This window comes from Notolepis coatsorum, assembly GCF_963971535.1.
Source record: "Notolepis coatsorum genome assembly, chromosome: 6".
NCBI lineage: Eukaryota > Metazoa > Chordata > Actinopteri > Aulopiformes > Paralepididae > Notolepis > Notolepis coatsorum.
This window is the reverse complement of record NC_140170.1, coordinates 154,968,920-154,995,086: the sequence shown is the minus strand read 5'-3', so window position 1 is coordinate 154,995,086 and position 26,167 is coordinate 154,968,920. Positions and strand designations below refer to the sequence as shown.

The 26,167-nt window shown below is 43.2% G+C and overlaps 1 protein-coding gene across 2 annotated transcripts in view; it reads left to right on the top strand.

Moving 5' to 3' along the window:
• The window catches only part of rad54l2 (RAD54 like 2), a 58,204-nt gene that overhangs the window by 26,351 nt on the left and 5,686 nt on the right, over positions 1-26,167 (top strand). The window contains exons 11-20 of one of the 2 annotated variants that reach the window (XM_084316006.1): positions 947-1,124; positions 1,453-1,671; positions 2,415-2,533; positions 4,883-4,998; positions 10,143-10,242; positions 10,337-10,542; positions 11,721-11,902; positions 17,892-18,088; positions 21,707-21,891; positions 22,260-22,349. In XM_084316006.1, the coding sequence (XP_084172132.1) occupies positions 947-1,124; positions 1,453-1,671; positions 2,415-2,533; positions 4,883-4,998; positions 10,143-10,242; positions 10,337-10,542; positions 11,721-11,902; positions 17,892-18,088; positions 21,707-21,891; positions 22,260-22,349 (1,592 nt within the window). Of the gene's footprint in view, positions 1-946; positions 1,125-1,452; positions 1,672-2,414; positions 2,534-4,882; positions 4,999-10,142; positions 10,243-10,336; positions 10,543-11,720; positions 11,903-17,891; positions 18,089-21,706; positions 21,892-22,259; positions 22,353-26,167 lie in introns of both variants that reach the window. The other variant, XM_084316005.1, reaches the window with a different exon arrangement.

Genomic DNA, 26,167 nt, shown 5'->3' with positions numbered 1-26,167 from the left:
GACTGATTCAGAGTCCCAAGCTTTTACGACACGGTCTCCTCAGAATATGTGAACGAAATCCTAATCGACCGCAGGAAAAAAAGATACATAATGTACGTTATGTTATGCCCATAAGTAATATTTTTACATTGTATCGGCAAAAGTCCAAAACAAACACCAGGAGTTGAACCGACAATCATTGCAGTCGCAGGGTGAGTGCTCTCACCACTATCTAACTATGATTATAGCAATATGAATCGATCTTGTTACGTTGCATCGATCCTATTTGATTATTGATAATAGATCGATATATCGATCTGGATCGATGTATCGTCCCACCCCTAATAGCTCCGCCCCTGGTTGTACTCACCTCCACCACCCACATCAACCATTATAGTGCAGAGACCAGAGACCGCATTCTAACCCGACACTTCCTCAAACAGGGTTTGACAGGCAGAGAACAAGCAAGAGGGAGAGAGAGAGATAGAGAGAGGGACGGCGGGAGGGACTGCAGAAGTGTGTAAATGTGTGTGCGCCATCTCTCTCCCTCGTCGGAGACACACACACAAACTTGACTGCGTGTGTGTCGGGGACGTAGGCAATGCATAGTGTAACGGTTACACTATGCATTGTCTACGTTTTTTTCCCCGAACAACATAGACTTGATCATCAGTTTGGGGTCATTGGACAAACATTTTTGAGATATAATACTAAACATTCTGATCCAGGTCCAGTGTAAATGGTGACGACCCGGGACCGACTCATGTTCATGGTTTGTGTGTAAATTGCCGCCCGTCCCAATGCGGGACAGACGCTGGGTCGGTAACCTGTGTTTAACCAGGGTCGTCGCTGTACAGGAGGTAAAAGAGGGAGTAAGAGATGTCAATAAAATGAGAACATGAATAACGAGTCTCCCACGCGGACAGCTCTAACTGGTTTCTGTCCTGACTCGTGTCCTGGGCTGTAGGCGGGGCCACGATGTGCTGCGGGACCAGCTTCCCGGCAAGGAGGAGCATGTGATCCTGGTGCGGCTGTCGCCCATCCAGAGGGCGCTCTACACCGAGTTCATGAACCGCTTCAGAGAGGCTGGGAACACTGGCTGGCTGGGCCTCAACCCGCTCAAGGCCTTTTGTGTCTGTTGCAAGGTGAGGCTGCTCTCTTGTTTATGTTTGTACAAAGTTGTTGATGTGTCTCTGTATGAATGTCACAGACGCATTCCTGTACATTCAATGTGCTTGGCCATTAAAACGTCTTCTGGTCCTGATGTTGCTTGGCCATTAAAACGTCTTCTGATCATGATGTTGCTTGGCCATTAAAACATGTTAATTATGATCATGATCTTCAGACATGCCAGCCTGACTTTGCCTGACTTTCCTAAAGGGATCAGATCTCCTTTTAAAAATGACTAACTAAAAATATTTGAATGCTTTGAATAAGTGAGTCTGTGTCCTTTTCTCCCTCCGCTCTCCCCAGATCTGGAACCACCCAGACGTCCTGTACGAGACCCTGCAGAAGGAAAACCAGGCCAGCGAGCACGACATGGATCTAGACGACCTGTCCTCGGCCACCAACCCCCGCCCCCCACGGACCGGCCTCAAGGCCAAGGCCGCTGACTCCACCAACAGCAAGGTCAACCTGCCGCCCCTCAACCCCAGCCAGGACAGAGCCAACCAGGTCATCACCTATGAATGGGTACGTCGTGACAAATCCAGTCCGGTGTTGGAACTTTGGTTTTGACCGCTACTCTTTTTAGTAAATGTGTGCTAGAAACTTGGGATGCACCGATACCACTGTTTCACCGCCGTTACAGACTCGGAGAACTACGATTACAGTATTGGCTGATCACTTTTATTTTTTTATTTTTAATCTTTTATCAATCCATCGCTTTTATTGAACAATATAGAACAGTTTGGAGTCACTGGACAAAAGCTACATTCTACTAGGAATGTCTGGTCACTGATCACTAGTGTGACTCTTACCACCTAAACTGCATGGACTACAACTCATTTGCACCTTTGATTACACTGTTAACTCTGAATAATGAGCAAGTAAATGATATTGTTTACACTGCTTATTTTTCATCTTTACTATACTTTTATTGCCAATATTTATGTCTTCTACTATTACCATGCACCTGTACCTCCCTTCTCCCATGCTGCTATGATGCTCGAATTTCCCCAAGGGAATCAATAAAGGAATATCTTATCTTATCTTACATTCATATAATATATAATACATGCATATAATACATTCTCCATTCGAGAGATCTAGCATTGCTTCCATGTGTCAGAAATCAAGTCTCTTTGCTTTGATTTCTGGCTTGTTTCACATGGTTCTTGGTATCCGATTATTTTAGTGGTATTGGTGCGTCCATAGTAAAAGAAAAAAAAGATACCATTGAATTAAAATTTCTTTCTTCCATTGATCTGTCTCAGGCAAAGGACATCATGGCAAACTACTCACCAGGAGTCCTGGAGAACTCTGCCAAGATGGTTCTACTCTTTCACTTGATTGAGGAGAGTGTGAGGAGAGGAGACAAGATCCTGGTCTTCAGGTGAGCCCTCTGTCCAACACACAAGACCTCACACACGTGAAGTAAGCATTAGGCTAAATCAGTTCACAACAGAAATCGATCACAATCTTTTTTATAGATTTGAATGACCGAAATCTATTACAATCTTTTCTAAATAATTTTTTTTGTAATTTTTCCATAGATTCTAATGACGGAAATCTATTAATTCTCTGCTCATTTTATTCTCCGTCTATAATTGTGCCAACTTTATGCACATTTTATGCCTATGTCTATTTCACTGCTGTGAAGCACCTTGGGCTGCAATCCTTGTATGAACGGTGCTATATACAGGGATTAAAGCGCTCCGTCTTGATTCGGAGTCGTGACGGATTTTCCGTCTGCGGTGTGTTTTGGTCTTACGACAGTCGCCTTTTTTGCAACGTATGCCACAGGAAATTACAGTGTGGCAGTAATGGGAAAAGGGTGCTAGCTCGCCATCAATCAGAAGCTAGCCACAAGACTTGCATTCGCTCTCTCCAGCACACAGCCTCCCTGCCTGGCGCGACAACCACAACAGTAGGGTCTATAGTCACAGTCAGGACAGTAGGCTCTACAACACAGTGGTCTATAGTCACAGTCATGACAGTAGGCTACAACACAGTGGTCTGTAATCACAGTCAGGACAGTAGGCTACAACACAGTGGTCTATAGTCACAGTCATGACAGTAGGCTCTACAACACAGTGGTCTGTAGTCACAGTCAGGACAGTAGGCTACAACACAGTGGTCTGTAGTCACAGTCAGGACAGTAGACGCTACAACACAGTGGTCTATATTCCAAAGACTAGAGGAACCTTTGGATGCAGCAGACTTGTGGATTAAGTACAAGACGCATACATTTGAAATCTATATTTTATGTTATGCGTGCATAAAACCCAGAATTAGGAGTTTTCTGTATGTAAGCTGCACTTTTTTGTTGTAAAATTGCATTATGTATTATTAAAACACTTTCCCTTGTTTAGTTCCTTGTTCAAGTCATAAGCTTGTTCAGTTGTCACAATGTACTGTAAATAAAAACGTGCACTGAAAAGTTACAGTATGTAGATTTATTTGTATGACAAAGTCAGAGTCAACCCTTGCAAAAAGTATCCGTTTTATTTAATGAATTGAAAACGGCATTGATATTACGTAAAATCAAACTGGCAATAGAAAATATGTTCAAAATAATCTAGTTCCCTTAAAACGCTAACGCTATTAAAAAAAAAACAGTGGAGGTTAAAATAAGAATATGACTTGGCCTGAAAAGTTCAGTCAGGAGAATTTATTTTGCCTTAATCCCTGTATATAAATAAAGTGTATTATTAATATTATTATCAACAAAGAAGCTCACTCGTTAAATCGTGCCTACTAATGTCTCTGTGTGGGATGAATTGACAGTTAAACTACCAAACGTGTGAATGAATCACTGTCTGATACCCGGAGAGATGTGACTAATCACTAAAACAGGAAGTGTTGTGTTCACTACGGGTCTAACAACTTTCAGATTAAATTTTGTATGCGTTGAAATGTATACTATTCATACTACATAGCTCTAATTATAAATTATATGTAACACAGCTTGGTTTGGCTCTGACATTTTTTTTGTTTAATGTCGTACACAATGAAAATTTGCCTTAAATATTGTGCTAATAGCAGTAGCCATATCATGCCACCAGTTAACCTGAGAGGGAAATACAGAGGAACGAGAGGAGAATCATTGATACAGTTTTACCTTTCAATTAAGAGTGTTGAACGTAATGTGTTTGAATGTTCAATTCTGTGTTGAGATTCTAACTATTGTAAGTGTTCACTGGAGGAAAGCATTGAATGCCTTCAGACGAACCTCTCTCAGTATAATTCCCCCTTAAAGATCACCTCCAGATGTATTTTAAACCCCTAACTAAATTCTATATTTAATAACAATTTGTAAAGTGTGTTTTTTTCCCCTACCAAATTGTTCAATAAACGACAGCAGCATCCCTGCACCTTTACCCTCATTGAGATGCAAGGAGCTATGAATTTGCAAATTGGAAACAAGCAACCAGATGTTTACCAGGAATTCCAAATCGACAGATTAAGTACTTTAAAGACACATATTGGACCATGATAGGTTCGACCTATTAGTGACATCACACATACTTTCAGGAAAGTACAGAAAAGCTCTCCCTCTCCAGGGGAAGAATGTGAAAAAGGCACTCTGGTGACAAGTTCTGCACAATAACAATCTGTATAGTCAAAAGTCGTGCCTCCAAGAGGAGTTAACCATGAAAGAAGACAGATGAAGTGGAGGGGATCTTTAAAATCATTTGATCTCATGTTTCATCAAAGTGATAACTTTACGTTTGCCTCGCAGCCAGAGCTTGTCCACCCTGACGGCCATCGAGGACTTCTTAGCCAAGAGACCCGTACCGGTAGAGCAGTCTCCTGACACCCAGAACCCCAACTGGGTCCGCAACATCAACTACTACAGTGAGTTATCTTGCCTCTGCTCTGTTCCCATAGCAACCACATCACAGTGTGTGACTGGCCGTGTTCCTTAGCAGGGTTTTCATCTGCTATTTATGTTTTTTCTTTCTTTCATTTTGAAGGGAAAATTCATTGTGGAAGGGCCAACAGAGGGTTATTGGCTTACTTGACGAGAACCATTGAATTTCCCTTTTAAAATCTAAAACATGAATAAATATTACTGTAACTGAGGGGTACAATTCCCTGACTGTATTGAGAGTATGGTATTATTAAACCACTACTTAGTTATGTACTTTAATTATTGGCCATACAGTACATGAATATATCTGGTGAACACCCACACAAGAATACGGCAATGACACATAAAGTTCTAGTTAGAGGGATTTATTATTATTAGAGCAAGCAACGGTAGGTTACAGATTGAGAATTATACTTGCGCTTGTAAGGCGAAGAACACTTAAAGTAGGTCAAGAGCGTAAGTCCATGAGAATAGTAAGATGGGTATAACTGACGCCACCTGTAGCATAGCAATTACATAAGGCACACTAGTAGTCGGCTGGAGACACTGGGGGGTTCCCTCCGGTTGTAAGCCGGCAGGGTAGAGGAATGTTCGGGTGCAAAGTCTGGGTCAACGAGGAATAAAGAAGCTCCAGCTACGGGAGTCGGTACATTACTCCCTTGATCGGCAGACAAAGCAACAGCTATAATCCAGTATGCCCGACAGCATGGATGAAAGCTAGCCAGCCTCTGGTCCTAGATGCGGGCTCGAGGGTGCTCCTCACAGGGGTAGATCCCACACGATAGTGGGGTAGACGGTTCTCTGCTCCAGCAGTCACGGTACCAAAGCAATATAATCCAGCCAGAAAAGGCTCTGCATTCGCCGGTGTAGGTTCTCCTGTGCACTATCCGTCACATTAAACTAGGTTGAACTTGACGTTACTTCACCAAACTATGACACTTTACTATCCTATTCGCACATGTTCTAAGTGCTCTATTTAGACGCAAGGTTGCTCACTTCACTTGGTCGTTGACTCGTGGTGAAGGCTTTACTAGTAATGAACGAACGATACGTTGAACGAAGTGCTGCTGTTTACACCTGCGCCGTATTTATACGTAAGGTGAATTATCTAGTGCCAACCTCAGTTCTGTCTCGTATTACTGCGCAAACCTGGACATGTTGAGACATGCCTTGGCGTTTCCTTTGAACTTGCCATTGGGGGTATGGTCGTTGGCGCCTAGGGGTCGCTGTCCAATAGGAGAACGAATATTATGGTCTGGTTTGTACCCAGGTAAAGGGATATTCCGTGTATATATACAAAGAATATACAAGGGATATCAAATGATATACAAATATTATACAAGGGATCTCAAGCAATAAATATATATATTCAGTTTAATCTGACCCTTTGTAACAATTACTAATATATCATCATCAAACCTTTCTCAAACAAATTGAGGTTGCCCTCATTTTCAATTGTGTGCAGTTTACATCAAGATACATAAATAAAACATAAACCTAAACAACAATAAACACAAATGGACTGAATTTATATAGTGCTTTTATCCAAAGCTCTACAACTTATGCCTCACATTCGCCCATTCACTCACACATTCACACAAGGCAAGGCGTCAAACCTGCTCATCGGGAGCAGTTGGGTGGTTAAAAGTGTCTTGCTCAAGGACACGTCGACACACTGCCAGGAGGAGCCGGAATCAAACCAGGAACCACTGTTGCCTAGGGATGGGTACCTTTCACATTTGAACCGATACGTGAATCCATACCGGTACCCACCCGTACCTTTTTTCGGTACTTTAGTCTAAAAACTTTTTTTACCTACCTCAGTTGCGGGGAAAAAAATCCTAACTTCAAATAACTACAATTTCGACCGTTTTCGGCTTGCCATTGCTCCAACTGCTTTGTTGTTGAATCAAGTCAAATCCTAGGTAAGCATATATTGTGCGTGTGAACGTTGACATGAAAATAAAAAAGGTAAAAAGAAAATAAAAATAGTATCTCACTTGAATCGATACTCGGTAGTACCGACATGTTTCGGTTCGGTACCTCAAAAGAACCGAATTCGGTACCCATCCCTACTGTTGCCCCAGTTTTAACCAGAATAAAGTGTACATATATTTGAACTGATCATACAGAAATGTAACTTGTTTACCCCGACATTACAACGTAACCATCATTTGATCCTCCCACATCAAGACCTGATTACTTGCATCAGCGACACGTTGCCATTGAAGGCCAGCTGATGCAAGCGTGCAGGCCCTGGGGTGAGGGGAACAGATGCAAGCGTGCAGGCCCTGGGGTGAGGGGAACAGATGCAAGCGTGCAGGCCCTGGGGTGAGGGGAACAGATGCCAAGCGTGCAGGCCCTGGGGTGAGGGGAACAGATGCCAAGCATGCAGGCCCTGGGGTGAGGGGAACAGATGCCAAGCATGCAGGCCCTGGGGTGAGGGGAACAGATGCCAAGCGTGCAGGCCCTGGGGTGAGGGCAACTGATGCCAAGCGTGCAGGCCCTGGGGTGAGGGGAACAGATGATGCCAGCATGCAGGCCCTGGGGTGAGGGGAACTGATGCCAAGCGTGCAGGCCCTGGGGTGAGGGGAACAGATGATGCCAGCATGCAGGCCCTGGGGTGAGGGGAACTGATGCCAAGCGTGCAGGCCCTGGGGTGAGGGCAACAGATGATGCCAGCATGCAGGCCCTGGGGTGAGGGGAACTGATGCCAAGCGTGCAGGCCCTGGGGTGAGGGGAACAGATGATGCCAGCATGCAGGCCCTGGGGTGAGGGGAACTGATGCCAAGCGTGCAGGCCCTGGGGTGAGGGGAACTGATGCCAAGCATGCAGGCCCTGGGGTGAGGGGAACAGATGATGCCAGCATGCAGGCCCTGGGGTGAGGGGAACTGATGCCAAGCGTGCAGGCCCTGGGGTGAGGGGAACGGATGATGCCAGCATGCAGGCCCTGGGGTGAGGGGAACAGATGCCAAGCATGCAGGCCCTGGTGTGAGGGGAACAGATGATGCCAGCATGCAGGCCCTGGTGTGAGGGGAACAGATGCCAAGCATGCAGGCCCTGGTGTGAGGGGAACAGATGATGCCAGCATGCAGGCCCTGGTGTGAGGGGAACAGATGCCAAGCATGCAGGCCCTGGTGTGAGGGGAACAGATGATGCCAGCATGCAGGCCCTGGTGTGAGGGGAACAGATGCCAAACATGCAGGCCCTGGTGTGAGGGGAACGGATGATGCCAGCATGCAGGCCCTGGGGTGAGGGGAACGGATGCCAAGCATGCAGGCCCTGGGGTGAGGGGAACGGATGATGCCAGCATGCAGGCCCTGGTGTGAGGGGAACAGATGCCAAGCATGCAGGCCCTGGTGTGAGGGGAACAGATGATGCCAGCATGCAGGCCCTGGTGTGAGGGGAACAGATGCCGGTTACATCACAACATCACGGCTAACCTACGTAATCCTTTCAGCTTTTATGTGCCATGATTCCAAGCTTGGGCAGTTTAAAGGCAACATATAAACTCGGCTATTATATGCAAGCATATTTCTGAAATATAATGCTTAGATTGATCTTGCATGTTGCATGTAGGGGCGACAGTGGCTCAGGAGGTAGAGAGGTCGTCTGGAATGGAAACAGCAAGGCACAGGACAAGAAGGCCCTACAGAGAGTGGTGCGCTCAGCTGAGCGTACTACGGGTATTGCAGTACCACCCCTGCAGGTCTTATATAACAAGAGGTGCAAATCCAGAGCCTGCAGAATAATGAAAGACCCTCACCACCCCAACAACAGCCTGTTCAAGCTGCTGCGGTCCGGCAAACGCCTGCGCACACCAGCAACTAGGACGGAGAGACTTCGGCTCAGCTTCTTCCCCCAGGCCATCAGAGTCTTGAACACTGAACTCTTCACACACTAACAGACACTTTAGCATGAACACACATGCTGCACACACACACACACTCAACGGTCACTTTACACAATGAAAAGGTCACTTTAAAAAAAGAACGGGAGTGGCGATTATAATTTTTTTTTAAGCAGCCCCACATAGGTTTATTGTAAAATGCGGCTTGCATCTGGCCTACGCTGTGGGTCTTTTCAGGACACTGAGCCTGAAATTTTTTCTTTTTACCTGGGAATCGATACCGGTACCGAACGGTACCTTTTTTTCTGTACTTTACTCTCCCTCTCTGAAGTCTAAACTTCACAGCACACAATCTAAAACCCCTTACCTCCCTCTCCCAAACCGATCTTGTATCTCAATGGGACTTCCTGGTTAAATAAATGTGGGGGGGGGGGGGAAATTGCGATTTTCTTTTTTTTGCGATTTGATAGTTGCATCATTCCAAATCGCGATTTAGATTTAAAATCGATTAATCATGCAGCCCTACACGACACCACTGTTGACACATCCTAGGGGAAACACTGAGTGTACATAAGACCCAGTGCCTCATCCGTAGCTATCACTGTATTGCACTGTCGCAGGACCTTAGCATGTCTTTACCATGCTTTTTGTAAACGTATGTACATTATACCTGTTAGGTCTTATTCTATGTCTTATTCTTATTATTGCACAATCGCTGCGGGCATGACCACTCGCATTTCACTGTATGCTTGTATGCCGTGACAAATAAAACTCTTGACTTGACTTGGAAATCCGGAGGTTCCCGGTCTGTTTCCGGCTCCTCCTGGGCAGCGTGTTGAGGTGTCCTTGAGCAAGACACTTAACCACCTAACTGCTCCTGATGAGCAGGTTGGCACCTTGCATGGTTGCCTCTGCCGTCGGTGTGTGAGTGAATGGGTCAAATGCTTTGGATAAAAGCACTATATATATTATGCAGTCCATTTACCATGTATTAACCCATTTATTCAAGCTATTATATGCAAGCATATTGTTGAAATATAAGACTGAAGTTGATCTCATGTTAATTTGCAATAGTGATCAAACAGTTTCTGAAGGTGTCTTGATTATGCAAAAATATTGGGACATGTTCTAGGCAGTCCGGAATTTGTCCAGGCCACGGTGTAAGTTCACACAAACGAGATTAATTAATTAATTTGTTTGTTAGGACGTGAGTTTTTGGGGGTCTCCTTGGCCTCTGTTATACACCACTCAGCTGTGTTTTCCTTTCCCTCTCCACAGGGCTGGACGGGAGCACCAATGCCTCAGAGCGAGAGCGTCTGATCCATCACTTCAACGACCCGGAGAACACCAAGACCTGGGTCTTCCTCCTGTCCACCAGGTAACCCGTCTGGCTCCCCCCCGCGTGACTTCACACTCCTTCTGGGAAACGTTCCTCTCATCTCATTCACTCTTTTTGTCACCTTCCACCCAAGAGCCGGCTGCCTGGGCGTGAACCTGATCGGCGCCAACCGCGTGGTGGTGTTCGACGCCTCCTGGAACCCCTGCCACGACGCCCAGGCGGTGTGCCGCGTCTACCGCTATGGCCAGAAGAAGCCCTGCAACATCTACCGCATGGTCTGCGACTACACCCTGGAGAAGAAGATCTACGACCGCCAGGTCTCCAAACAGGGCATGTCCGGTAAGAGACCATTTTGTGTGTGTCATATAGCCCTTCTTCCGTGGATTCAAGCATCTACTTTGCTCAGGGACTCCTTGGCCATCCTTGTCACCACGGATACCGTCCTTGTTGCCGCGGATACCGGAAAATAAACCGCTTTTGTCTTCGGAAGAATCTGTTAACATTATAGGATATGTGGAGATTTATTTTCATTATTCTGTTAATTTAGCGGTAAGATCCGGTAAGAGATCATTGATTACTCTCTTTGCTGTTCTGTAATTGATAAAAGAAAAAAAGGTTGTTGTCTTCTTGATGTCTACAAGAAGGAAATCATTACTAAATAATAACAAAGTAGACGATGTCTACAAGAAGGAAATCATTGATAAATAATAACAAAGTAGACGATGTCTACAAGAAGAAGATCATTAATAAAAAGAACATATGCCCGTCCGAGCTCCAGAAACTGTTTAATACAAGAGAAGAACAAGGTGCTGGAAAATAGATCATTAACATTAGATTTAGACAAGTTAAACAAACGTGTTTTTAACAGATTCAAGGAAATCATATAAAATTGGTGAAAAAATACCAGCACTTTCCCTAAACAACGGTTTACATTTCATTTAGTCATTTAGCTGAACGCTTTTATCCAAAGCGACTTACAAGTTGTGTTCAACAAGTCAGCAGGAAGGGTAAAACTCTGGCAGCTAAGGGTCAGTAACTTTGTTCATCAAACAGTGTTGAACTTGAGTGCTACAGACTTGAGTGCAATTAATTCCTTAGTAGCAGAATGCATACTAGTAAAAGACGGTACAAGGTTACAATGGTATAGACTAGAGGGTGCAGCACCAGCGCCACCATGTGTTTAAAAAAAAAAGTAATGTTTTATTTTCCAGTGAAAGCTTGGGGCCAGCTTAGAAACAGACGACTCATTGTTTAATACATGTGTGCATGCGTGTGTGTGTTTTTGTGTTCAACATTAAACCATTGTGCAACCTTATACACTTACTTAAATAAATAACTTATTTGGAACTCACCCTTGTTTATTTTATTGAAATTGTGTTTTTAAGTTATATGAAATTACATCAAATGGCTTTCTTTATTGCAAATGTTTTTGCCTCCAGACCACCCCCTAGTTGAGACTCGGCACCATCTTGTTTGAAGGAAAGGCCTGAGATCTATGTGTTGGTGTTTGTGTCCAGACCGCGTGGTGGACGACCTGAACCCGGTGCTGAACTTCACCAGGAAGGAGGTGGAGTCTCTGCTGCACTTCGTGGAGGAGGAGCCAAACTCTCAGCGCAACAGGAGTCCCCTGGAGACGGACGAGGAAATGGAGACGGTCATGGACCAAGCCTGTCGGCTCTACCCACACCTCATCACCAAGGTATAACTCACGCATGGGCTACGTTTAGACTGCGCCGGCTGAAGTGGCCCAGATCTGATACATTTTTGCTCATTATGTGACTCGGGTCAGATTTTGTGTGAATGGCACAAATCACATGGTTTTCTATTCTGATTTGGGCCACTTTCACATGTGGTCCTAAATCAGATACAGGTCAGATTTTTTGCAATGTGACCTCAGTCTGAACAGTCATGCGACTTTCATGCCACTCTAGATTGACATTTGTCAAAAATTTTACGTACATTTTCTTTATTGTTCATTTGTGTATGCGGGTCACTTCAGGAGTATGACACTGGAGTCTGATATTGGCCACATAATCTTTTTTTTTATTATAATATTTATTTTTATTTGAAACCTTTATTTATACAGGGAAGACGGTCTCTCTTTTTCAACAGCAGCATTTGGACATAGAACACACATTGCATATAGTATACATAGGTACATAGTTACATACATACAAGCACACATCATGTTAAATAATGAATTGCAAGGAGAAATCTAAATTAAAGATAATAATAATTATTAACATCAAGTTAACAGCTAAGAGAAGCATGAACAGTCCATACATAGCATGTCTTCAATAAGAACACTAAATTATTTTAAGGACACAAGTTTATCCAATTTAAGAGTGTCCTGCAATTTATTCCACCTTTGCAGGGCATAAAAACTAAAAGCACTTTCTCCTGCCTTGGTGTTCACTCGAGGAGCATCAGGGCGAACGAGAGCTTGTGAGTATGTTGTTCCATGACCCTATAAGTCAGCAGTGAGCAGCACAGGTACTGGGGGAGTTTACCAGACAAAGCTTTATAAACAAATAAAAGACAGTGTTGTTCTCTTCTTGTAGCAAGGGAAGGCCACCCCACGTTCCCATATACCGTAAAATACAGTGGTGGGTCAGAAACCCATCATTGGCGATGAAACGAAGCGCGCTGTTATAAATAGCGTCTAGGGGCTTCAAGGTGGAGGGTGCAGCATGCATGTAGAGAACATCCCCATAGTGACAAGGACCGATAAAATAGATGACTGTACAATACGTTTTCTGCTAGCAGTGGAAAAACACTATTTGTTTCTGAAGAGAGAACCAATCTGACCTAAACTTTTTGATGAGGTGCTCAACATGCGTTCGGAAGGATAGACTGCTATCCAGCCAAAAGCCCAGGTATTTATAGGAGTCAACCATTTCAATCTGCCTGCCCTGGAGAGAGTGAATGGTAATGCATGGATAGCATGAACAGCCAAACAAAAAAAATCATATCTGATTAATAAATCAGAATTGAGCACTAAGACTTGGAGTTTGAACGTAGCCATACATAGTGATTAAGCAGGACCACACGCTTTCCAATAAAGGGTTTGGATTTAGCGATGTTTGTTAAAGTTGTAAATTATAATCATCAAAATGAACCGTTCTAAATGTGAGTTTTAGTCCATTTACTAATCGGTACATATATTTTACATTACCCCTGAGCATTTTTAGGTCGATAGCTTGATAGCATAGATTGTTATTATATTTACTCTTATTCTTTTTTCATGGTGATAAATCATAGAAATATATATAATAAAGGCGGTTAGGTGGTCGAGCGGAGATTGCGTTCGTCACCAGCCCCGGAGCTGTGAGCTTGGTTCGCCTGTTCGAATCCAGCTCACAGCTCCGGGGTTGTCACCAGCTTGGCTGGCCGTCTGCACTGATACAATTGGCTGTATCAGAGGGTGGGAGAAGCTGGCGGGGTGGGTCCGGGTCGTTGTAAACAGCGACTCCTACAGTTCGGTCGGGGCGCCTGCTAAGCGCGGATTGGACGTGAGGGGGATAGTGTGGTCCTCCCACACGCTACGCCCTCTCAATGAGAATCCGCGCTGCCAGGTGAAAAGAAGCGGTGATTGGCTGGACGTGTGTCGGAGGAAGCACGTGGTAGCCTCCACTCTCCCAAATGATCTGACTGTGGGGGGTAAAGCGCAGCGACCAGGAAGGGACTGGGAATTGGCATACGACTAACATTGGGATGGGAGAAAATCGGAGGAAAATGGAGGGGGAAAAAGACCAAAAAAAAAAAAAAAATATATAATAAACCTACCTGGTTGTTCTAACAAAAACGTAACTTCTTAGAAAACATGTCTCTCTCTCTCTGTACATGCACTTATTTACACTCCGAGTCCTTTCTGGTCCAATGCACGCATTGTTTTCTTTGATAAGAGGCTTATTCTTTGTTAGTGCGACCAGGAGAGATTTATAAGATATAAGTTTATCACCATACCTCTTTGTTAGTGCGACCAGGAGATATATTTAATCTATAGGTTCATCACCATACCTCTTTGTTAGTGCGACCAGGAGATATATTTAATCTATAGGTTCATCACCATACCTCTTTGTTAGTGCGACCAGGAGATATATTTAATCTATAGGTTCATCACCATACCTCTTGCCCTACAACACACGTTAATGTCCCCATGGGCCAGACATGTCTTCTTTAAACGAGTCAAGAACAAAACAAAAAACACCATGAAATCCAAAATAAAATGTAAAATAAATAAATGCAACACTCCCAGTCCCAGACATACCCCACGCGAAGGTAAGGAAAAACCTATCGATAGGGAAAAAGCACCACAGGCAATGTGGAGGGGAGAAACCTTAGAAGATTCAAAATTCAAGATTCAAGAGGTTTATAAGGCGCCTAGGTGGCGCAGTGGGCAAGGCGCTCACCACCAACGCAGGAGATGCTGGGTTCGAGCCCAGCTCTCGGCGTTGCTACCAGCTTGGCTAGTCGTTCATACTAATACAATTGGCAGTATTAGGGGGTGGGAAGCTGGTGGGTGGGGATCGGACGTTGTGGACAGCGACTCCTACAGGTCGGTTGGTGCGCCTGCGCAGTAGAATCAGGAAGCGACGGGGGCAGACCCACGCAGACCCTCGCCGCTGAGAGATCGCGCTGTGCAGGTGAAAAGATGCGACGGCTGCCTCCTCGTATACCGGAGGCGTCTATATTAATCCCAGCCGAAGAGTGCTTCGCGTTTCTCTGATTGGCCACGACACCCATGTGACCGCGGCGCGCGGTAGAGCGGAAATAGGCTGCTGCCTCCACGTCAAGAAAGACAGACAGGCATTCTATTGCCATGCTCTGCGACAAACTCTAACCTTAACCACCTCCGAAAGAATGCCTAAACTTAACCTTAACCAACTCCGAAAGAATGCCTAAACTTAACCCTAACCTTAACCAACTCCGAAAGAATGTTTAAACTTAACCCTAATCTTAACCAACTCCGAAATAATGCCTAAACTTAACCCTAACCTTAACCAACTCCGAAAGAATGCCTAAACTTAACCCTAACCTTAACCAACTCCTTAACCAAAACCTGCAACAGGGCAGTTTTAAAACCAGAGACAGTGGACAGACTTGTCTTTCTTGCCTGCAACTTAAAGTAATGGCTTTGCTTGTCCAAATGACAATACTGACCAAATTGAGATTTATTTTTCTCTTGTCCATTTATTTTGTTTGCTTTCTAATTTAAAATACAGTTTGAAACCGTCTGTACACAGTAGGCTATGTGTGCTAGCAGAACTAGACGGTGGTTTGTCCACCAAAAAAGCACCAAAAGATCGAAAATAAACTAGCAGAGCCAGAACTGTTCAACTCCCCTGGAGCCACAGCCAGCAGAGAAGCCGGTTTACTTTGGCTTTTAAACCAGCTGCAGCCTGAGAACTGGAGTGTGAGGGGATGTAACACTAAAGATGGCGGCAATGACAAAGAATTGCTGCAAAATAAACATCTGTTGTTAAAAAAAGAAAAGAAAAAAAATTATACTTATAACAATTCGATAATTATCTATATCGAGAAATATGATAACATTATCATATCGTTATCGCGATATGATTTTTTTCCATATCGCCCAGCCCTAGTTTATAGCGAGAGATGATAAATTAATTAAACTTAAAATAATAATAATAAATTGAAGTGATTCGAACTTGTCACCAACGCACCACAGGCTCCACAGCAAGGCGGCGAACGAGTTGAGCTAACCGTCGATGTTAAAACAGGGGGGATTACGGCTGCATAATGCCGCGGAGGGGCGTGTCGCGGCCAATCGGGGAAAACGCGGAAGCACTCGGCAACACTCTTCGGCTGGGATTAAAGAATAGGCGTACCGGAGGGGACACGTGATGCAAGGCTTCGTCCACATTGCAGCCGGCTTGTGGGAGGCATGGCCTAACAACGTTCGAGACAGGGGAGGGTAGAATTGGACAATACGAAATTGGGGAAGGGAGAAAAATAGAAAATGGGGAGAAAAAGTAGATAAAAAAAAAAGATTCAAGAGGTTTATTTGTCACATACATAGCAGGGCATACAGTGAAATGCGGGTGGCCATGCCCGCTTTGATTGTGCAATAATACTAAATAATAAAATAGACATAATAAACATGTAATAAAATAGACATAAAATAGGCATGATAAAATAGACATGCTAAAGTCCTGAGATAGTGCAATACAATGTTAGCTACAGATTAAGGCACTGGGTCCTATGTACACTACTATACAATATACAGTTTCCTTATTAAGGATATAGAGTAATTATGCTATACTTGCTATTTCTATCTAAACTATACTATACAAGAACCACATCAGTTCTTTCCTTAAAGTGACCTTTATTTTCCTCGTTCCTTTAAAGTGTCTTTTCCATTTTGTTTAAAGTGACCGTTTGTGTGTGAGCGAATGCAGTATGTGTGTGTGTGGAGAGTTCAGTGTTCAATGTTCTGATGGCCTTGGGGAAGAAGCCGAGCCTTAGTCTCTCTGTTCTTGCTGCGTGTGTGCGTAGGCGCTTGCCTGACCACAGCAGCTTGAACAGGCTGTTGTTGGGGTGGTGGGGGTCTTTCATTATTCTGCAGGCTCTGGATTTGCACCTCCTGTTATATAAGTCCTGCAGGGGTGGTAGTGCAATACCCGTAGTACGCTCTGCTGAGCACACAACTCTTTGTAGGGCCTTCCTGTCCTGGGCCGTGCTGTTTCCAAACCAGGCAGTGATGTTTCCAGTCAGAATGCTCTCTACAGCCCCGGAATAGAAGGAGTGGAGTATCTTCCCAGATACTCTGTACTACCTTAATTGTCTCAGGTGATAGACGAGGCTCTGTTTCGCCTTTTTTACCACAGTCTGTGTGTTGTCCATGTCAGGTCCTCTGAGATGTGAACTCCCAGGTACTTAAAACTGCTCACCCTGTCCACGATAGCCCCATTTATCCACAGTGGTGTGTGTGTGTCCCCTGCTGTATTTTCCTAAAATCCACGATCAGCTCCTTGGTTTTACCAATGTTCAGGAGTAGGCTGTTATCCTTTTGAATGGCTGTATCTCTTGGTATGTATGTACATATACGTGTAATAAAACACAAATATGTATATGCAATAGCAGCTGGGGTACGTAAGAACATTTTTGAAAGATTGAAAATAGATAAGAGCTACCGGTAATAACGGATCCATTTGAGGTATGGTGGCGACGTAGAGAGGATCGTATCCTCCCGGCCATCACCACAGGACGTCCACCACAGGATGTCCATAGAATAGATACATGTAGTAAGCATTATGTGAATAGAATCAGAGTATATAAGAGAATTGTGAAATTAAGTAATAAATAGAACTAAGAACAACTGCAAGCGTATGTATGTATACAGGATGGGATACAAGACGATGGCTCAGGGCCATATGCACCGGGGAGCAGGAGAACCCACTCAGAATGGGTCATGGCAGAGCAGGTAAGGTTCGACGCTGCAGGTCAGACAGAAGGCGGTATGAAGCTGTTCCATGGTACCGGTGGTGCTCATGTCCAGTATAGGTAGAAGGTCACTGGAATGTCTATATCGATATATTCACTCAGAGAGACAGGGACAGGGGTTAAAAAAAAATTCTGCAGACATGGGAGCAGATGACTAAACTAGACGGATTAAACGGTCAGGCTTACTGTTGAAACCCTGTTGAAACCCTCTCCCTCCCCAGCAACCCTTCCATCATGAGTCTCTGCTGGTGGACCGGAAGGAGTCCAAGCTGACCAAAGCAGAGAAGAGAGCCGCCAAGAAGAGCTACGAGGACGAGAAGCGCGCCTGCGTGCCCTACGCTCGACCGTCTTACGCCCATTATTATCCAACTAGTGACCAGCAGCTCACCAATATACCAGCTTTTAGCCAGCGGAACTGGTAAGTTTCTACCTCCTTTTTAAATGTTTGAACTGGTGAGTTTCTACCTCTTTATAAAGGTTTTAACTCAACTGGTGAGTTGCTACCTCTTTATAAAGGTTTTAACTCAACTGGTGAGTTTCTACCTCTTTATAAAAGTATTAACTCAACTGGTGAGTTTCTACCTCTTTATAAAGGTTTTAACTAGAGGTGGGCATAGATAAACCTTTTAATCTAGATTAATCTATCTGCAATCCTGGAGTTAATCTAGATTAAAATGGCTCATTTGAAGTCTGCCGAAGGCATTCAAAATATGTGTGTTCTACCTAGGGATGGGTATCGTTAGGATTTTATCGATACTACTACTCTTATCGATACTGCTTAACAGTTCGGTACTTTATCGACATTGCTTTATTATTTATAACTTTATAAATAAATATTATTTCTTCAGCAGCAGCAATGTTCTTTTATATAACTTTATAAATAAATTATAAATAAATATTATTTCTTCAGCAGCAGCAGCAACAATGTTTTAAATGTGTCTGAATTATAGACTTTTTATAATAAACAACAAATGTAAGATAAAAAAAATGATATCTGAATGATTAGTTGTTACCTAAAGCCCTTGGACTCCACTGTAGAGAAGGGGTGCAGGCCTTTGACAACAAACTGGGTCACAGACAGCCCTGTGACACTCGTCCCCCCTACCTCTGTCATCCTTCCTAGCTGCTAGGGTGAAGGGACTTGGCTTGGCTGGGTCCGGTGGTGGAGGGAGAGGGAGGAGGCGTGGGCTGTCATCTTTCAAATATATTTGTGGCTAAACAATTAGCTAAGCAATTATATTTTATTTATTAGCCTATTCGTAATAATTCGTTATTAGCCTAGCTAACTCCGTATTATCTTGGCTTACCTGCAGTGGACGTGCATGGAGATAAAACACTGCGAGCAAAGCAGTCGAAAACGGTGCATTTCTGCAGACTAATGTTATGTTTTGACAAATTGCTTGTATTGCCACCCATACTTGCAAATGTTTTATTGCACTTTTGGCAACGTGCGTTGTCGGCATCGACTTTCGTAAAGTGTACCCAGACTTTCGTTTAGTTCTCTCCGCCATGATGAGCGCAGAGCTCGGTCTGTGTCCTCTGCGCTTCAACACTGAGCCACAGATAGGCCCCGCCCTTAACACTTTGGTCGCCAGGCTTATATTCATAATAAACCATCCCACGCCAGCTCTATTTGTCTATGGAGAAGTTCCCCTTCTTTGCAGGGCTATAACTTTTTAAATTGTATTGCTAAATTGACATTACTATGGCCCATTCAACGTCAAGTATCTATTGTTCAGGGTGTAGCAACGTTATACTTTTTCATTCACATATTCATACTAAAATACGGTCTAAAGTAAATACGGTCTAAAGTATAAGTATGTTTTTATCGTTTTCTGCAGCATTCTCCAGAACGTGATTTATAGCCCTAAATGCATTATATTGATGATCAAATACAGTTTGATAGCGATCTGCGCGAGATAAAAAATTTCAAATGGACGTGCTTCTAGAAGTTACTACTTATCATCTGATGTTGACCGGATGGGGGGGGGGGGTCGTTTATAATTCCGTGGCCAACGTTAGATGATTCATCTAGTGTGGGTGATATGATCATCAGAGCAGTTTATATCGAACACGTTAAAAAAAAACGCTGAATCTCACCGTAGCTTCCTCGTAGCGTTGGGCGATGAGCGTGGAGCAGAAATATTCCTATTATGGGATGTAGAAATATGCGATCCATCTCCAGGTTGTATAATAGTATATACGTCCAAATCATGTTGTTTATCGAGTTATTGGTAACGGATTGCTATCCATTGTGTCTAGCTCGAGTCCTGGGACTATTAGCGAGTGATCGGACCGAATTGGAATGAGCACCAGCTTCCATTTCCTGTTTCCGGTTTGGGCGATCCGCCGATCGGCCACCAGATGGCGCTCTTGAACCGTTGGAGAGTTGAGAGGGGATCAACAGTATATCTCAAGTCTCCGGGGGAGAAATATGATTGCGATCACAGATTTTTGAAATATTGATATCAAAGACGTGGTACGGTGTCTTTGGCAGAATGAGCATGACGTGGTAAGGCGTTTTTGGCGACCAAAGTGTTAATTACCTGTATGTGTGAGTGAGTGAGCGGCTCGCTGAGTCGTTGCGGCTCGCTTCTCGTGCAGACGGAGAGGAGACCCAAGTTTGAGAATAGATTAACGGAGTCAATTGTATTATCGCGCAATAACAGTCCGGCGTTAACGGCCCAGCTCTAGTTTTAACTCAACTGGTGAGTTTCTACCTCTTTATAAAAGTATTAACTGAACTGGTGAGTTTCTACCTCTTTATAAAAGTTTCAACTGAATTGGTGAGTTTCTACCTCTTTATAAAGGTTTTAACTCAACTGGTGAGTTGCTACCTCTTTATAAAAGTTTCAACTGAATTGGTGAGTTTCTACCTCTTTATAAAGGTTTTAACTCAACTGGTGAGTTGCTACCTCCTAATAAAAGTTGCTACTTTGCCTTTTCCCCTCTGAAATGTGGATCAAATTGCGTTCAACTGCAATAACACGACCTTACACGGATGTGAAGAGCATTGGTTCTCAAACTCTTTCCATGTCACGGTGAAGGACCCCCAAATTGCTACGTAACAGGCCATGGACCCTGTGAGAAGACGTTTGTTGTTGTATATGATTTAAAGCCTTAGAATTGCATAACCGCCGTCTATAATGTAGGTCGAGAGTGAAACCCATGTGATCAGAACCACTTCAACATGCTCTCGTTGTGCTAATCTATAGTGACAGTGTTTCCCCTATATGCATTCAGCAGCGCATTAGGACCGCCGCTGCTATGAACTAGAGTAGACTATTAAAAAATATATATTAAAAGAAAAAGAGAAATTATAATATTTTTTTTAATCATTTCATTTGGGCTGTGGGGGGTGCTTAATGTAAAAGACTGACCTGAGGAAAAGGCTGCGGGGAGAAAGCACTGCAGTCTAGTCGATTTTGTGTTTTGAGCACAAAGTTCATCATATCTAGCCTCTTTATTTAGCTCTCAAAGTGCACCAGATTGATGCATTTAACTTTAAAATGTAAAAAAAAATTATAATAATAATCCGGGGGGCATGCCCTAGGGGCACACCCCCGCTGCTGAATTTTTTTTTCAGGGGAAACACTGAGTGAATACAATATATAAATATATAATCTATAGTGAATACAATATATATATATATATAATCTATAGTGAATACAATATTATTGGAGTTAAGGAACCCTTGGGAGAATCACTGGTGTAAGGTGTATTTTTTAGTGCGCGCCATGAAATTCAGAAAGGATATTTAACCTCCAAACATGTCAAGTGTTCCTTTATTAATCCCCTTGGGGAAATGCAGGTGTCATAGCAGCATGGGGGAGGGCATAATAATGATGATGATAATAGAGTAGAACATAATATAATAATAATAATAATAATAATAATAATAATAATAATAATAATAATAATAATAATAATAATAATAATAATAATAATAATAATAATAATAATAATAATAATAATAGTCTGTGTCCAAGTAGGTTTACAGTCCTCTCTTTGAGTCTAACCCTGTCGTCTGTCTCAGGCGTGCCATGATGCGGTCCGACGACAAGCCAATGGCCAGCATCCGGCCCATCCAGTCCACCCCGATCCCCATGCTGCCCCGTCAGGTGAACCTGGCCATGGCCGGCTCCAGCTCCGGGGGCAGCTTCCCCGTCAACTACCTGCAGAAGGCTGGGGTCTACGTCCAGAGGATCGTCACCACCACCGGTACCCGCTCTCTCTATTGCTTCTCACACGTCTCACTTTAGTTTGATATATTCCATCCATACACAACCTATAGGCCACAACGTTGTGTAAAAACTAGGCTCTGGTTTCTATTGTATTAATATGAGAGCGCGGGACTCCACCTGGTGGTGAAAAGTGGGAACTGGCTTTCATATTCTTACACCGACCCAAGCCTCATATAGACATGGTGTCATTAGTGTTGTGTTAACCCTTTCACTGCCACACTACAGAAGGTTAACCTTTCACTACCACACTACAGAACGCATTAACCCCTTGTAGTGTGGTAGTGAAAGGGTTAAACGGGCACGAAGCGCCACGCTTGGCATCAACCATCTTGTTTGTATCCACAGATATAGTAATCCCAGGAGCCAATAGCACCACAGACGTACAGGCCCGCATCGGCGCAGGGGAGAGCATCCATGTGATCAAAGGATCCAAAGGTAGTAGTACAATAACCGCTTCGTTTATATTCACATTATACATTTGAATTCACATTATAAAGCCATTATTTATTTACATTTTACATTTAGTTTTTAGCTGACGTTTTTATCCAAAGTGACTTACACGTTCTGTACAACAGGTCATCAGAAAGGGTACAACTCTTTCAGCTAAGTAACAATGTTAGTCAAACAGTGTTGAACTTAGGTGCTACCCTACAGTCTTGAGATGGTAGCAAAGACATTTTAGCATAGTAGGTAGGTAGTAATATAGGCACCACCCTACATCACTTCATTACTAGACAGGAACTCTGGACCTTATCGTACTCTCCCTGGCTTATGTTTAAGGTCCCCAGAGTTTGCACTGAATTTGTAAAAACTGCTTTTCGCTTCTGTGTACCCGACGCGTAGAAAGTTTCGCAAAGCACCTTAAAACTTGATACTTTAGTATCCATTGGTCAGTTTAAAGCTATAATAGCCAACCATTTCACCTCAGTCTGTACTAGGGTTGTCACGATACCAACATTTTAGTTTCGATACTATACCAATATTAATTTCGATACTTTTCGATACTTTCGATACTTTTCCTCAATCAGGGGAAAACTCTCAGATGTCATTATTGTTCTTTATTTTAAAACACAACAATGACAAGAATACAATTAAATTAAAAGCAATGGCATTCAAAATGCTGGAGAATGCTTTTTTTGCACTCGAAACAGTTGCTGTACAAGGTTTCTGAACCCAGCTTTCTCAACTGTATATATATTGGAACTTGGTCCATACAGATGAACTCTGCGACTGCCCTGTTGATCCTTTTATCATCTTTGGACTAATTTGTGTACTTAATATGCTGCTCAAAAAAAGCTGGGAGGTTAGGTTGCTTCTGAGTGGGGGGAGTCACTCTGTGAGCCAAATGCAGCAGACTTCTGTAGTTAAAAAAAATTCAAGGGGTAGAAAAAGTGTGGCTTTATTATTATACATTTGTCATAGCAGAGGGCCTAATTAGTTTGAGATACCATAAGTTACCTAGAACACATTTTGATGAGTGAGACTGATTATAGCCTATCATAATTCTAGAACTAGGTTATGTCATATTGTAGGCTGTTTAACAAAAATTAAATATATTTCTGTTGTCTTTATACAGTATGTATGAACCATTAATGGGCAATTGTCAAATGTCTCTGTATAAATCACGTTTGTGACTAAGCTATAGAGATGCACATGTGCATCAATTAATTTCTGTTGTGGGTAGGCAACAAACGGGGGATGCTGTGTTTACTAGCTTTCAGCACGGCAGTTTAGGCTGTGTATAGCTTATTATTAGGCTTTTCAATTTATTTTCTATTCTTGCGAATAGCATTGTGGACATTTTCTAATGCTCGTATAAGGAACTGTAGTCACGAGAGCTAGCATAGCCCATCCAACGAACGTTGGCACCAACGACACGACCACAGCACCGATAGGAGCCACCGCAGCACGCAACGCCAGCCACCACAACCATCTGCAATCGCAGCGAGGATCTCCATCGACCAACGTCAGCCAGCCAGCCCCAACCAGAACCACAGCTCGCTAGCTATACAAGCCAACGCTAGCCGAGTCCACTCCACGCAAAATGCGCTAGCCCGCCAACGCCAATCAACAAAGATCCCCACTGCGACTGCCGATGGTTATGACAACTAACGTTATGTGCTACAGTAGCTCCTATCAGTACTGTAGTCATGCCACCGATGCCAACACTCGCCGGACGAGCCATGCCAGCTCCTGTCTCAACTAGAGTTTGTTGTTGTTCATTCCAGAAGGTTGCTTCCGGTAAACTAGCGCAACGTCACCACTGACCGCAGCTCTGTGCTCCAATAGGAAGGCATTCGCATGCATAAATAAATTAAAAAAAAGTACAGTTTTTTTTTCCCAAACGCAGTATAGTATCATTTTGAACACTCTAATACCGCGGTACTATACTAATACCGGTATACCGTGCAACCCTAGTATGTACATTGTTTTAATTAAGTTACATTGTTTAATTGATTGACCTTTCTGTTTCTGTGTTAACGTCACGGTGACCAAATGCGTCCACATTTTTATAGGATTCGATCACATTTTCATAACAATAGCGAATATAACTTACCCTGCGCCGTTTTCATTGAGGTTTCTTACAAATTAACTATGTTTTATTTGTCCTTTATATGCGGATAACATTAAAATCTTAAATTGTACCATTATGTTCCCGTTTAGACAATAAACATAATGCTAATGATGCACTTTTGTTAAGATAATTGGGTGACCATTCTCGATCACTGTACTCAGGTCCCATTAATAGTTTAACGCTGTTCAGATCGCGTCAAAGAATAGACTCATCCCAGTGACCTGTGACCTGTGCTAAAGGTCTTGGGAATTGTATTCATTTTGTAGTTTTCACATTTTCACCTTTTAATTTTAAACCAATGCTGCCATCTACTGACTTCCGTAAACACCGTCGCCCAAAACACATTCTAGAGATTCCCACTTTTTACGGGTACATAGGTTCATATCTAATAGTCTTTAGATGACTAAATATAGATGAATACTCGTGAAATTTGATATATATATTCTAAAATAAGTATAATTTCACTTGATCTACCTGTCGACATGAAATTCCCAAATGCTGACGGTAAAAAAAGCCTGGATGTCGCGCAAAATTTGGTCCCAGACAATAAGAGTGACTGAGATGAACGTTCCGTTATGTATTGTACCTCTCGACGTCATTGTAAATGAGAGCTCAGTACATTTTCAGTTGTTTTCTCTGCTCTCACGTTGTTTATATCCCATCCGTGTTAAGTTTAACATTTTTCGTTTTGGAGAAGTTGTAATGAGTCCGACCTCCTTTCACTGACGGCCAGTTAGGGCTGGGCGATATGGCCAAAAATGATATCGTGATAACGATATGATAATGTTAGCATATCACTCGATATCCATAATTATCGATATTGTTATAAGTATTTTTTTTAAATAATAATAAATTACATTTCTTTTTTAAACAACAGATGTATGTTTATTTTAGGGATGGGACTTTCTAGCAAAAGTGCTATTCGAAAATTTGTGTTCCATAATATCGAATATTCGCCCGCCCCCCCCCCCCCCCCCCCCCCCCCCCCCCCAAAATGTATATCAGCTGACCGACAATAAATCAAAATTACACCATTCACCATCATAGCCTATAATAACAGCATTGCATTGGCCTATCAACCGGCTTTAATAAACAAACAGAAACAGTAGCATGTGCATCTTTTTGATCAATTAGGCTATGAAAATTAGGCTGCCTCTAAATATAAAAAGGAATTAAATAAGTATTTGCTTCCAAAAAAAGAATATTCGGTCCCATCACTCGTTTATTTTGCAGCAATTCTTTGTCGTTGCCGCCATCTTTAGTGTTACAGCCCCTCACACTCCAGTTCTCAGGCTGCAGCTGGTTTGAAAGCGAAAGTAAACAAGCTTCTCTGCTGGCTGTGGCTCCAGGGGAGTTGAATAGGTCTGGCTCTGCTAGTTTCTTCTATCTTTTGGCGCTTTTTTGGTGGACAAACCACAGCACATGTGCACCGTGACTGGAGACTAGCTCTGCTAGCACACATAGCCTACTGTGTACAGACGGTTTCAAACTGTATTTTTATCTTTTTTTTAAACTTTGGCCATTTCCCTGGCTCTTTTATACGTTTATCGCATTTATACTTTGGTCAAGTTCGACCGACAGAAGCAGGCTGAAAGGGTTCAGATGGGGGGGAAGACACTCTGGGAAAGGCACGGCTGCAGTCCGGGATTCGAACTCGCTCAGCCCCAGATCCGCGACG